The 12,527-nt window shown below is 40.5% G+C and overlaps 2 protein-coding genes across 2 annotated transcripts in view; both read right to left on the reverse strand.

The window, feature by feature from the left end:
- Positions 1-1,874: 1,874 nt before the first annotated feature.
- Positions 1,875-4,202, reverse strand: LOC139743392 (uncharacterized). Its single transcript, XM_071653877.1, has 4 exons — positions 4,164-4,202; positions 3,496-3,676; positions 2,995-3,107; positions 1,875-2,004 (listed from the first exon to the last, which is right to left on the reverse strand). Exons 1-4 carry the CDS (start codon positions 4,200-4,202, stop codon positions 1,912-1,914), a joined length of 426 nt encoding a protein of 141 aa, XP_071509978.1. The 3' UTR covers positions 1,875-1,911.
- A 2,470-nt stretch (positions 4,203-6,672) lies between these two features.
- The window catches only part of LOC139743393 (uncharacterized), a 75,085-nt gene continuing 69,230 nt past the window's right edge, over positions 6,673-12,527 (reverse strand). The window contains exons 15-20 of the mRNA XM_071653878.1: positions 12,214-12,297; positions 11,235-11,451; positions 10,466-10,674; positions 9,207-9,324; positions 8,682-9,173; positions 6,673-8,561 (exon numbers count right to left, since the gene is read on the reverse strand). Coding sequence (XP_071509979.1) covers positions 6,673-8,561; positions 8,682-9,173; positions 9,207-9,324; positions 10,466-10,674; positions 11,235-11,451; positions 12,214-12,297 — 3,009 coding nt within the window. The remainder of the gene's footprint in view (positions 8,562-8,681; positions 9,174-9,206; positions 9,325-10,465; positions 10,675-11,234; positions 11,452-12,213; positions 12,298-12,527) is intronic.

The raw sequence follows: 12,527 nt of genomic DNA on the forward strand, positions 1-12,527 counted from the left end.
ACAGACAAAGAAAAACAAAAGAAATGTGCTCCGTTATAACGAAATGCGAATTGCTTTCGAAAATACGTAGCGGAAAGAGCATTTATAGCGTCTCCGCATGGGTGAACGCTTCACACCACTGTGTGTTCGATCCTTGTGTCACGCACAGTTTCTGAGGGGAACTTGCGTTTATTATTGTAATACAGTTATCCCATCACATTTCACATAGCTTTCCAGTGTATGATGAGTATTCAGCAAACATATGATATATATACGTGGTTCCTTGTTTTCGTTATATATTGGATTTGTTCGGTTATAACGAAATTTCGTTATAACGAAAGAAAACTGCCGGTCCCGAGCATTTCGTTATAACGGGAGTGCACTGTACGTTCCATATCAGAGATTGTTCAATCAATAAAAAATCTACAGAGTCATAAAATAGTACGAGCATGATTCCTTCTGACAGACATGTGGTTTCAATTAAATTGGCATTTCTTATTCTTTTTTTTAGCCAAGATGCTTCTGCTGTTTTAAAGTGATATGGAACTCCCACAACTTGGCTAAGGGAACATGGTATTATTTTTCATTTTGCAACCAGGCTGATACTAAGTTAACATCAGGGCAATCAATACTATTCATGATGAGCACTTAAATATCTCACTGTGCTTCACAGTGTACATACAAAGTTCCGACATGGGAGTTATGAAAGATTCCATAAAACATATTCTATTTCACATTGTGTATATACATGATCATCATTCTACGAAAAGATGCATGTCAGAAGAAAAAAAAAGTATATACAAATTCAAAGAGAAGTATGAAAAATATTGTTTCATCTGATAAACTCTTATTTACACATAATTAATAATGAATTAAACATTCATGTATCAAAAAGATAATTAATTCAGAGCAGGCTCCTTTTCCTATGATCACAAGTGCAGTGTTATGCACAATATATATATGCTAGATAGCATTTGAGCACCCTGATCTACAAAATGATATAATCAAAACAAAGATATTGCTTCTCGCAATAATTACAGGCTTACTGTAGAGCACACACATGGCAAATAATTGTTCTGCTGTTTATAGAGTATATCTCACATACTCCTACAAGTGTATGAAGCACCACAAAATCACAGACAGACAAATGTACTTGTTCACATTGCTAGGCTGACATCAAAACATTTCACCTACAGATACACCCTTTTCAAATAATACTCATTAAATGCAAAAAATGAGGAAGAATTCTTGATTAATGGTGACATTTCCTAATTTTAGTAATAACTGCTCTACCCTGATCAGAATTCTAGAAAGACAGATTTCTTTAAAAAAAAAAATAAAATTAAAAGAAAGAGATCATTGCGCTGTTCATCTTCTAAAAGTGATGACAATATTCAGAAGTATTTAAATATAATTATAGAATTTCTAAGACTGTAAGATATGAGACTCTGAGAGTAAATGGATTATGCAAAGGCCAAGGCACCATAACTACAATACACTTTTTGATTTGTACAGGATCAATCTAAAATATCTTTCGTTCACATCTCTTGGACAGAGTAATAAAATTCAAAGGCATAGTTATTTGCAATTCCTGCCAGTTTTGATCTTAAAAAAAAAACCACCTTGAATATTAACATGTATCTCCCAGAAATACACCCCATGTTTTAATACCACAGCTCTCCATGAGCTTCATATACCATCATGCTTTTCTAAGGAATGCCCATAAATGAATGAAATCCTAGAGGGTAACAGTTTACTACACCAAGCTTACAGGCTCAATGTAGTATTGTGATGGAGAACTTCTAGGACTGGTAAATTGTGTTTTCATCAATAAGAATTAGATGAAAAAAAAAACAATCAGTGTTGACACAAAATACTCAGTCCAACATCACGCTAAGACCTGATCAGAAAACATGTGGCACTGTCAGAGGGTTACGTGTTGGATACTGCTGTGTTTTCGTACTCCAATTGTTTGGCGGATTCTGGCTTTTTCTTCCCTGATGGGGGAGGTGGTGCGGCCCGTGCCTGGAAGAAACCAAAGGAAACGTTTAAAGACTGATGTCAAGGCTGGAATACAAAGATTTTGAATCCAAATGAATAAAGGTTTTTTGAGTTTTGTTCTTGTTTTTGTTTTTTTGCTCTGGAGGCATTGTTACACTGTGCTTTCAATTTTTAAAAAATGTGAGTTGCAAGGTCCTACTACACAGCAGCTAGTGTTTCCTTGTGTTGTCAAATTAAAGCAAAAAGCAAAAAAAAAAAAAAAAATTGCACTGGACAGTGATGGTTTAATACTAAACAAAGACAAAATCTGTGAGTGACCAGACTTGCCATACTGGATACCTCCCCAGACAATATTGACCATTTCAGAAATGGTTTACGAGCAGAGTGATATTATTATCCTGATCATGACAGGAAACTCTTCAAAACTTCTGTATGTTTGAGTATTTATTGAGCCCTTAAACATTGCTGCATAGCTCAGTCAGTCAAGTTCAGCAATATTTGAAATTAAGCCATTTCAATTTTGAGAGGAGTCTTGAATGGATATGAAAACTGTCATTCAAAAAAGAAATTAATATTTTAACATGATGCGGTTCACATTGTGCTAATACAGAATGAATACTTGAGTAAATACATGTACTTGTATAATGACACCTCACAAGCAAGCAACATACTGTAAGTCTTGTTCTTCTACCTGGTTTTGACTTATATTTCTGAAATGGCATTGCTTTGGACTATTCGAGAGTATATCACTGCAGATAATTCCCATTAAAGCCCTCACTGATGTGAATTTACATACAATTCACTGTCATGTTAAGGGAAAAAGAGTCATGGACAGTTTGATAAAGTGCATTCTGCAGTAACATCATATAGCTTGCCACTGTGTGTGGGAATAACAACAGCAGATGGTGATGTCTCTTCCCTAATGCATGCAAACAAATTAACACAAGAAGGAATCAGTAATCTTCAAAAGAAAAGAAGGAGAAATAGATTCAGACTTGTTGTAAGACTATTTACCGGTTTGAAAGACCCTGTTGATGATATGGAGGACACAGGGCTAGCAGGCACAGACCTTGCCATCTCAACACTGGGAGACGGAATCATGTATCCATATTCACCTCTAGGAGAAGCTACAGATAACAAAGAGAAAAAAAAATGTATGTGTATAACACACAGGACTCTATACCTTGCAAAGATATGGACAAATAGGTAGAGTACATGATACACAATCTTATTGAAAAATGTTAAACCATGTGGCAAATGTATGCTCATTAAAAGTACCATAAGCACTACTATGTGGCAAAATATTTACCTTGAAGAAATGTCAACACAAAGATTAAAAGAAGCATTGCTAAATAAAGTACAATATCATTCCGTGAACATTATATTTAATTTTCCCTGCACCAAACACACACACACAAACACACACACACATACACGCATACACACTACGCAAGTTTTGCATATTGGATTTTAATCACTGCCAAAAAGTGAAAATCAAGGAGACCAAAGTCTTACAAAGTTCATTGACAGACGAAGGACGCGTCCTGTCCACCTCTTCGTAATCCGGGTCGTGAACCAGGTCTTGTTTGACGGTAATCGGGAGAGGCGGCGGCGAGTACTCCGGTGGGGAAAAGTCTGGCGGCGGGAAACTCGGTTCCGCACTCTCATAATCTGGTGATAACGTAAGACTTTCTCCCTACAAGATTGGTAGTGGTGGTTGGGGGGGGGGGGGGATCAAGAAGAAAATTATGTGGATTATTACAAATAACTTGAGCATTCTGTCAGCATGACATTCCATCAGCTTATACTGAAATGCTGCTTGAAACCAGCAAAAGAACAATGTGATGTCTAGACTGTAATTGCATCAACAAAATATAATAGTGGAATCGGAATGAGCCAGTCACTTCAACAAAGCAAATCAGAAAATATTGCATTCCACGAAAGGTGTGCTTAAACTCACAGAACAGGCGAAGTTTACACAATGCACTGGATGAAGGGCATAACAATGTATTTCCTTGATAGCATACAGAAAGTAGCAGTTTTACACTATCATCGGGAAGTTGTGACTGTCATAATTATGGAACCAGCCTTCATGACGTTGAGCAAGGCTGATCAACTCTTCTCCTTTTGTTTATGCATATCTAAATCTATCAGGGTGCTTCTTCATAGATGCCAGCTCTCACTGTTCCCAAGGCAAACTTCCTTGGGAGCGTTGTGAACATTTTGGCAGCTGGCCAAAATAACTGAAACTCTATATGAGGGTCCTGATGCACAGGGGGAGGCAATGCCTGCCACTGAAGATGATTTGTTTGGTTTAATTTTGTCACATGCCATAAACTGTAATTTCTACAGCGTCAATGCTCTCATATCTTAACCAAGATGGCACTTTGTATTAGAATAGCATAGAGCACTTTTGACCTCAACTTCACTTAAAATGTGTTCTCTACGTCTGATAGTGAAAGTGAAAAGCAGTGAAAATGAATGCACTGTGCAAACCGCCTCTCACTTTTTTTTTCTAAATTGGTTTGTGAAGAAAACATCAATTTACAATACTTCTAATCCATTTTTATCATGAATGAAGAGCTCTGACATATCTACTGCATGGCAGATTTGATGTAGTTCAAGTCTGGATTGAATATAGGCCCTATTTCTGCCTGGCATGTGAGGGGTGTTTTCCCAAACAATTCATAAATTAAGACTACAACCCTTAAAAATGACTGTTTTCTCTACTTCTGACAGTCAATGGTTTTCTTCTGATTTCTTTGTGCAGCAAGTTGTAATGAAAAAGAAATCACTATACTATAAAACAAAATAATTTCACAGAATGAAATTTTTCGTGAAATGGGACTGACAGTATTTTTCATGGCATGAAATTTTGTAAATTGTCACTGGCATTTAGCACTTAAAGTGTAGACAAGAACTTCCATGTGCATCTAAATTTGGCAAATCTTGGCTCTCGCGACATTTACAGAATTGAAATGCATGTGGACAGTGCTTGTTTACAGTATATGGCACTGTATTGGACATGACTCAGCATAAATTAATACAAATGATATCTATGACATTCAGTCATTTCCAACATCCTGATAAACTGCTGAAAGGACAGTCGTGACATGCAAACTTTAAATAACAGCTATCATAGTGGCCTCTGTATCTCCTGGCTTGTGACCTTTTCCGGTGGTGAAGTTACCATACATGTGATGACAGCATTGAGACCTACTGATTATAGGTTCGAACATTATCGTATCTCACCCAAGCATGTGTAAGCTTCTTTTGCAGTCTACCAGTGCACAGGCCATGCAAACATGCAACCATTCATGAAACATGTACATTGTAATTCAAGACAGTACAGAAGTACATTCACAGAAGGATTTTGAGGACACTTTTTTTTTTTTGAAGGGGGGGGGGGGCTGGGGCTAAGGGGTAAACTCCTAAAATTATTCAGCAAAAAGTGATACTATGTGATAGGTACTTTGACATAAGAGAAAGAATAAATCTTTCAGAGAGATATTTGGTACTGATTTGCATGGATAACGACAAGGAAGGAGATGAAAGGATTCACTTTTAAATGATTTAGACGAGTTGAAACTCAATTTTTCAATTATATCTTCAAAATCAATATATTTCATGTTTGTGGAGGTTTGTAACACCAACCATCATATCTTGGAGAGTTTTGTAGGGAGTCTTTTTGATGTGCTAAAAATGTCACTATGGGTAAACAATCAAATTTGCATCTTGCTCTGACACCTACTTTGGATAAAATGTAAGTTCTGTCCTAAGATTGCACATCTTGTGACCGAAGTAGGGGCAAAGGTATAGAAGCTCATCATTTCTTTTACATGGGGAGGAATATACATCCACGTATGCTATGACATGTAAAAGTTGCAACACTGTAAATAACAACAGATGTGTAGTAATGAGAATATGTGTAGTAATGAGAATATCTTTGGGATCATATGCATTGTGGGATATTTCACTTGGACACGTTGGAGGTAGGACTTAAAGAATTAGGGTAAGGGAGGGTAGGGTAAGGGAGGGTGGGGTAGGGGAGGATGGGGTAGGGGAGGGTGGGGTAGGGGAGGGTGGGTGGGGAGGGAGGGGGGAAGGGGAGAATGGGTCATTGAAAGAGTGCATGCGTGACGAATTCATGCATTGAAGCACCGTTCAACAGCAGGATGATACAAGGTCGTGGATAGATTTTTAGAATGTTTGCAGCTGTGTCTGAATCCGTGGATGCACATGTGTGCGTATGTATGCATGTCTGTGTGTGTGTGTGTGTGAGTGTGTGTGTGTGTGTGTGTGCACAAAAAGGGGAAAGAGTTGTTCCAGAAAAGTTTTGATAAACTGCAAACAGATCAGCATCCAAATGAACCTAAGTGAGAAACCAATAAGTTCTCGAGGAAAATGTGGATATTAATCTTTTGGGAATGTTTGAGACATAGAAACCTCTGTAAGGCATGTGTACACATGACTCTAACTTTATAATAGTAATTCACAGAGATAATGTGTGGCTTTCAAGACAAATTTCATTCACTGTTCTTTGCAAATTCATGCACTAGATGAAGGAAATGGAACTCTGGTGCCACCGGAGCCATGTAAGTCAATCTCAAGCCTTTCCCCATTCATCCTGTCATGAATGCAGCACAATGCACCTGAGAGTGGACGGGCAGGCAGGCAAGAAAGAGGAATGGACTAGCGTGCCTGCTTCCGGGAGAGTCTTGTGCTGTTCCCGGGGCTGGAGCTGAAGTTGGATGTGGGTGAGGTGCTGGTGGTGGCGTTGCTTATAGTGGTGGTCGTTGTGGAGGCAGTGGTGGAGGGGATAGGGATGACATTTGTTGTGCTGCTTGGTGTATCTTGTGTGGCGGGTGATGCCTTGACATTTAGAAGTGCACCAAGGCTTGATGAAGGGGCACTCTGTCGGTTCCTAGCAGGGGAGCAACTGCGGGACCTACCAGATTTCTCTCGATTGTGATCCTGAAGGGTGTTGGCCCGAAGTGAGAGGCTACGGGGTTTGGTGCCTTGAGGCGGGGCAAGGGAAGTGCTGCTGGAATCTTGGTCCTGCGAGTTATTAACGATTACAGAGGCACGATTCTGGGACCAGAAGGAGTTCAGATTTCGGAGATGGCGTTCCAAGGTTGGACTAATGACACGACTGGAGATACGCCTCGCATTGTTCCCACTCAAGGGATTAGGACAGCTGGCTTTGCGGTAATTTGGAGGATTCTGAGCCTTCTGCTTTTGTTGAAATATCAAGGAGGCTGTTGGACAACTTGTCTTTCGATCATGGTTACTCGGTCCTTCTTCATTCCACACGTTTTCTTGAGTGGGACAAGCATCATCCAGGGAGACGGCACGACGGTCCATGAGGGACAACGGTATGGTGTAGTCGGGCTTCAGGCTTGAGTTATCCTCTGTCTTGGCATTCCTCTGTTTGGAAACCTGTTTGTCATCTCTATTCCTAGCTACTTTTGCATACTGATTTGTAATTGACTGAGATTTTGTCTTGCTACTCTCATCTTCCTGGATTGCTGCCTGAGCATATGATGGTTTTTCAGCAGGGCTCGACTCTTGCTGGCTCTCCTTGTGGACAAGCTTGGTCTCTGCAGACATTCTTGGTGGTGAGGAAGTTTCTTCACCAGAGTTTTCTGAGCTTTTGGGGTGGGTAGATGCAACAGATGGTCCTTTGCACAGACTGTCTGTTCGTGGGTTGACAGGGGGTGCAATCCTGGTGCTGTACATCCCTTCCACAAGACTAAGATCTGGGATTGAGGTCGACCGCTTCTGCTCTAGTAAACTTTTGACCGTTTGGGATGGCCTGCCATTGTTGAAGCTTGCACTCAACTTTCTACCTTCTCTACCACTCAGAAAATTAGAGATGGCCTTTGTGCCATTGCTGTCATCCTCTGGAAGACCTAAACCACTATCATGACTACTTGAAGATCTGCCCTTTTTTTCTTCTTCTTTCTTGTCTGCAACACTGATCTGTGCCTTACTCGTCCTATTGACCTCATTAGTCAGGGCTTTCTTCAAGGACTTAATATCCTTGCTGTAGTTCTTATCAAGGTTGTTGAGCTCATCTTGATTAGGGTCATTGATTTCCTTGCGTCTATTCAAACAGGCAACACTTGGTTTTTCTTCTGGGGCTTGGCCCACGCACAAGACTACTGATTTTGACTTTCCTAGCTTGCTTAAAGATTCTCCATCTCTGCAGTTCTGTTTTGAGGAGCTCTTCTTTAAAATGCTGGTCAGCTTCAGTTCACTCATGAGATCATCAGGAAGAGTTTTGCAATCCCCATCAGAGAGCTGCCTGCTAAAGACTGGGTTTTGAACCGGGGACCTGCGTGTTGGCAAGACAGTCGGGGCCTGAGGTTTGCAGTAGCAGAGGCTATTGTCATTGCAATCCCAGCAGTTCTTGGAACGAGTCAGCGTGTGACTCTTGCCACTCTGTTTCCCCGGTGTGAGGAATGGCGTGAAGTTGCAGGACTGGTTCACATTGATGTTCAAGGAGGGATTCATAGAGCGATTGAGGGAATGTGCAGAGAAAGGGTGATTGTGGCGTGGAAGGTGGACGAGAGATGAAGATGCAGATGACGATGCAGATGACGAGGAAGATGAGGAGGAGGATGACGATGATGAGGAAGAAGAAGAAGAAGAAGAAGAAGAAGAGGTGGAAGAGGAGAAAGAAGAAGTGAGACAGTGAGCTTTGAGTGTGGTGTCATCTGTAGACTGGATGCGAAACCATTTGTTGTGAGTACCAAGTTCCTTAGGGCTCCTTCGAATATCAGGCGCATGGGATTTTTTTCGGTGAGGTTCTGGAGATGGCAGACGTTTTCGATTGGGTGCTGGAGAGTTTTGTGTCTGATGATGATGATGATGTGTAAACTGCGAGTTTGTGGAAGCCTTTTTACCCGCATGACGTGGCTGGACTGGATGTCTGACTTGGCCCGCATGGACATCAGCTCTACATAGAGTTGAGCTGCTGCAGCAGGTATTGTGGGATGAAGAGGCCCCCTTTTTGGGAGACCTCTTTGGGACTGGTCGCTTGCATCCCTTGGGTAATCTCCCAAGAGAATTTCTGCGAGTCTTTTGGGAGGGGCCTGGATGTCGGGGTGAAGAGCGGGGAGGGGAGCGGCGGGTCTGAGGAGGGGGACGGTTTGAGGATCGTGTCTTTGAAGAATTTTTCAAGTCTTCCTCTACAAAACCATTGTCATAGTGCATTGAGTGACCAGAGGGACAAACGTGGCCACCATGAGAACAGCAGTGCGAGTCATTGACTACTATTGAGGGAACTCGCTTGAATTGATAGGGACTGATTCTGGGTTTAGACTTGGACTTGTGCTTCAGCTGTGAGCAATAGGAGAAGAAAATGAACAGAATACAAATACTTGTGCAGTGCTTATACGTGAAATACACATAACACAAACAGACTTGTTGCTGAATATAAAACTAAATAGAACACATCGATGTTTGTGTTGTGTCTGCTGGTAATATCTTTGCATACTTTTTTTGTTAAAAAGTAAATACTGTCACTAGGAAAGCTTACCCTCCATTTTTGACGATATGTCTTTTGGATGAAGACAAACAAGATATAGCAACTTCATCTCCAATCATCATAATTCAACCAATGCAATACACACCTTCTGAAGCACAAATGCCTGACTGGTGTACATTAGTCCTATAAATGAATCAACATTTTCATGAACTTCTCAGAACTGATAAAAAAAATGAGTACAACGTAATTATCATTTTATCGGTCAGGTAAGCTGACAAAAGAGTTATCACGCCCAAAGATGTAACATGATCCGAATTGTAAAGTATATAATGGTTAGACCACAGAATTTCTATCTTTATTCATTCAAATGTTTTAGATTAAAATTCCATCACAAGAATCACATAGCAAATGTCAGTGACTACACTGCTAAAACACATTTCCATGATTGCCTTCTAATATCCTGAGGAACAGATTATCTCTGCCTTGTTGAGGAGTAAAAAATGTAGCACAATTTTAAGAGGCTCCAATCACCACATTTTCTTTTCACTGTAAATTTCTAACATAATTCATGATCACTTTTAATCAATAATCTCTGCATAAGTATATATTTCACTGCATCAAAGGAAACAGACAAATATTTGAAACTGTTCATGTAATACTGAAGAAACTCCTCATGCAAGACAGGTGTTATTTTGACTTTAGTACAATACTGATGCACTGCATAGTAGTATATTATGTTACGGAGATGATACAATTTAAAAACATACGTTATCACATCAGGTGCTTTTCATGTTGACAAGAAATCATTAACCTTTCAGGTTACGTCTAGCATGCCTAGTTTGTAGGAGCATTTCACATTGAAACAAAGGGGTAGGACACGGAGAGTTCACACTAATATTACTTGGTGAGTATTCCACACTTATCATAGTTAAGCGGAATCAGGAATGGGTTAATACAGAGTGTAAACAGGGTAAAATTTGTTCTATAACTTACATCGCTTGATCCCTGTCTAGAATCTGACACCAGCTCTTCCACCAGCAGGGAGGGGAAGACACCAATCCTTCCACAGAGCTCCCCCTCCCAGTACCCATCGTCCACCCCGTTCTCATCACGCCGCAGCAGTTTAAAGATCGTTCCCTCCTCGAATGACAGCTCCTCCTTGCAGCTCCCTGTATAGTCGTACAGTGCTCTCACCATGCAGACTGTCACAAAAATGTAATTGAACATAATTTGTGATGGCATCCATCAAGCATACTTGTTTCACTTCAAAGTTGTTGTTGTTGTTGTTGTTGTTGTTGTTGTTTTGTTTAAAGAAGCTACCTTTATGTCAACATCAACTTTGCCAATCATATAAAAAACAAGAACTTATCATTTTTTTTGGTATGGTCTTATTACTACTAATAGTAGCTCTAAAACATAACAGATATCACATTCATAGAGCTCATTTGGGAATACATCACTCATTTACTTGCAAACCAAGACAAAGTTTGATGGGCATAAGTCTGTAGTTTTGATGCTTGAAGAATGCATTGCAAAGGAAGAGACACCTACATCAATAAAAGTACGACTAGTAAATGATCTAAGCCACTTATGTATAAAATCCACCGTCCTCATAAATGACCCCTAAAACATACAATCACATATTGTATATTTGTAAAGCAATGAACATTAGCAATGAAAGAAAATTAGAAACACACACACACACACACACACACACACACACACACACACACACAAACAAACATACAATGATTAGTCTTACTTCCAGGCTCCCCAGAGTCTTCCTCGACACCCTGAGTCGCCATGACAGCCTGGACCTCGTAATCTACAGAGGACTGGGAGGAGCCGTGTCCAAGGACCCCGCCCTGCTGGCTGATGCTGCCATCTCCCCTGGGGGAGGAGCTGAAGGACAGCCGCAGCTTCTCAACCTCAATGTAGTTCTCTGGGACGTAGCCCACCTCGCCCCGCTGATTCCTGGCCTGGTGGCGAAGCAGAGAAGATTTCTAGCTGACTGTGGCATGCCGCATTCATACATCACACATTTATCAGTATATATTCTGCCCAAACTCACAAGACCATTCTTTTGCAACAACATCCCCAAGGAGAATGATTTCCTTAAATAAGTACAGTTTCAAATCACCTCATCCCCCTGGAGATACCACCTTCCAATTGAAATGATCACTTGGGGGAAATAAACCATGTGTGATTGCCATGCCGGGGAAAGTGGGAAGGCAAATGGGGGCAATGGAGACCAAAATCAACTTGGACTGAAGATATTAAGAAATATGGAGGACTTTGTAGCTCAGCTGCATCCCATTGAAAAGCTACAATGGAAGGTTGGCGTGAGCTCACTCATGTCACAGTGGCGTACTGTAAAAAGTGGACATTTTCGCGCATTTCGCGCAACCAGAAACTAGGGCAAAAACAAAAGCATGCAAATATTTTTGCTTTTTATATTAACCACTATGTAGTGTCTTGATTCTGCAGAATTAAAAACACACGAAATTCGGCTTACTCGGCAGAGCGAGAAAAATTACTTGCACAAAAATAACCCCTTTTACAGTATCTTAATGCCAACTGAAATGAACAAATAATTGTCATACTCTTGGCTCCATGTGTAAAAGTAGCAAAATACACTTCTACGAAAAGAAAATTCTATGCAAAAAGTACATTGACTGGAATGTTCCATGCGAGGCTAAACTGTATCATGCCTTCACTGAACCTAAAGGTCGCCGACCTACCTTGACCCATCCATCACCCTCTGATTCCTCGATTAGTTCCAAGACATCTTTCTCCCGGATGGTGAGTTCATCATCTCGCTGGGCCTGTAGATCACACGGTTGTCGACGCACAGTGAGAAACAAATCATGCCAGACTTTAACTCTCGATGAAAATTTGTAACCTTTTGCGTTGTCATTACATAGAGGCAAATGAATCAGAGATTACATCATAAGGGTGATTCATTAATCAGTTGATTTCTGTGCTGTATTTATCTTTCTCACATCTTTAGAACAAATAGACTACTTCTTCAGTATTCCTTGTGACATGTATATTG

The sequence above is a fragment of the Diadema antillarum genome, unplaced genomic scaffold (assembly GCF_040938485.1).
Source record: "Diadema antillarum isolate AM-2024a unplaced genomic scaffold, OU_Dant_1.0 seq00001076_RagTag, whole genome shotgun sequence".
Taxonomy (NCBI): Eukaryota; Metazoa; Echinodermata; class Echinoidea; order Diadematoida; family Diadematidae; genus Diadema; species Diadema antillarum.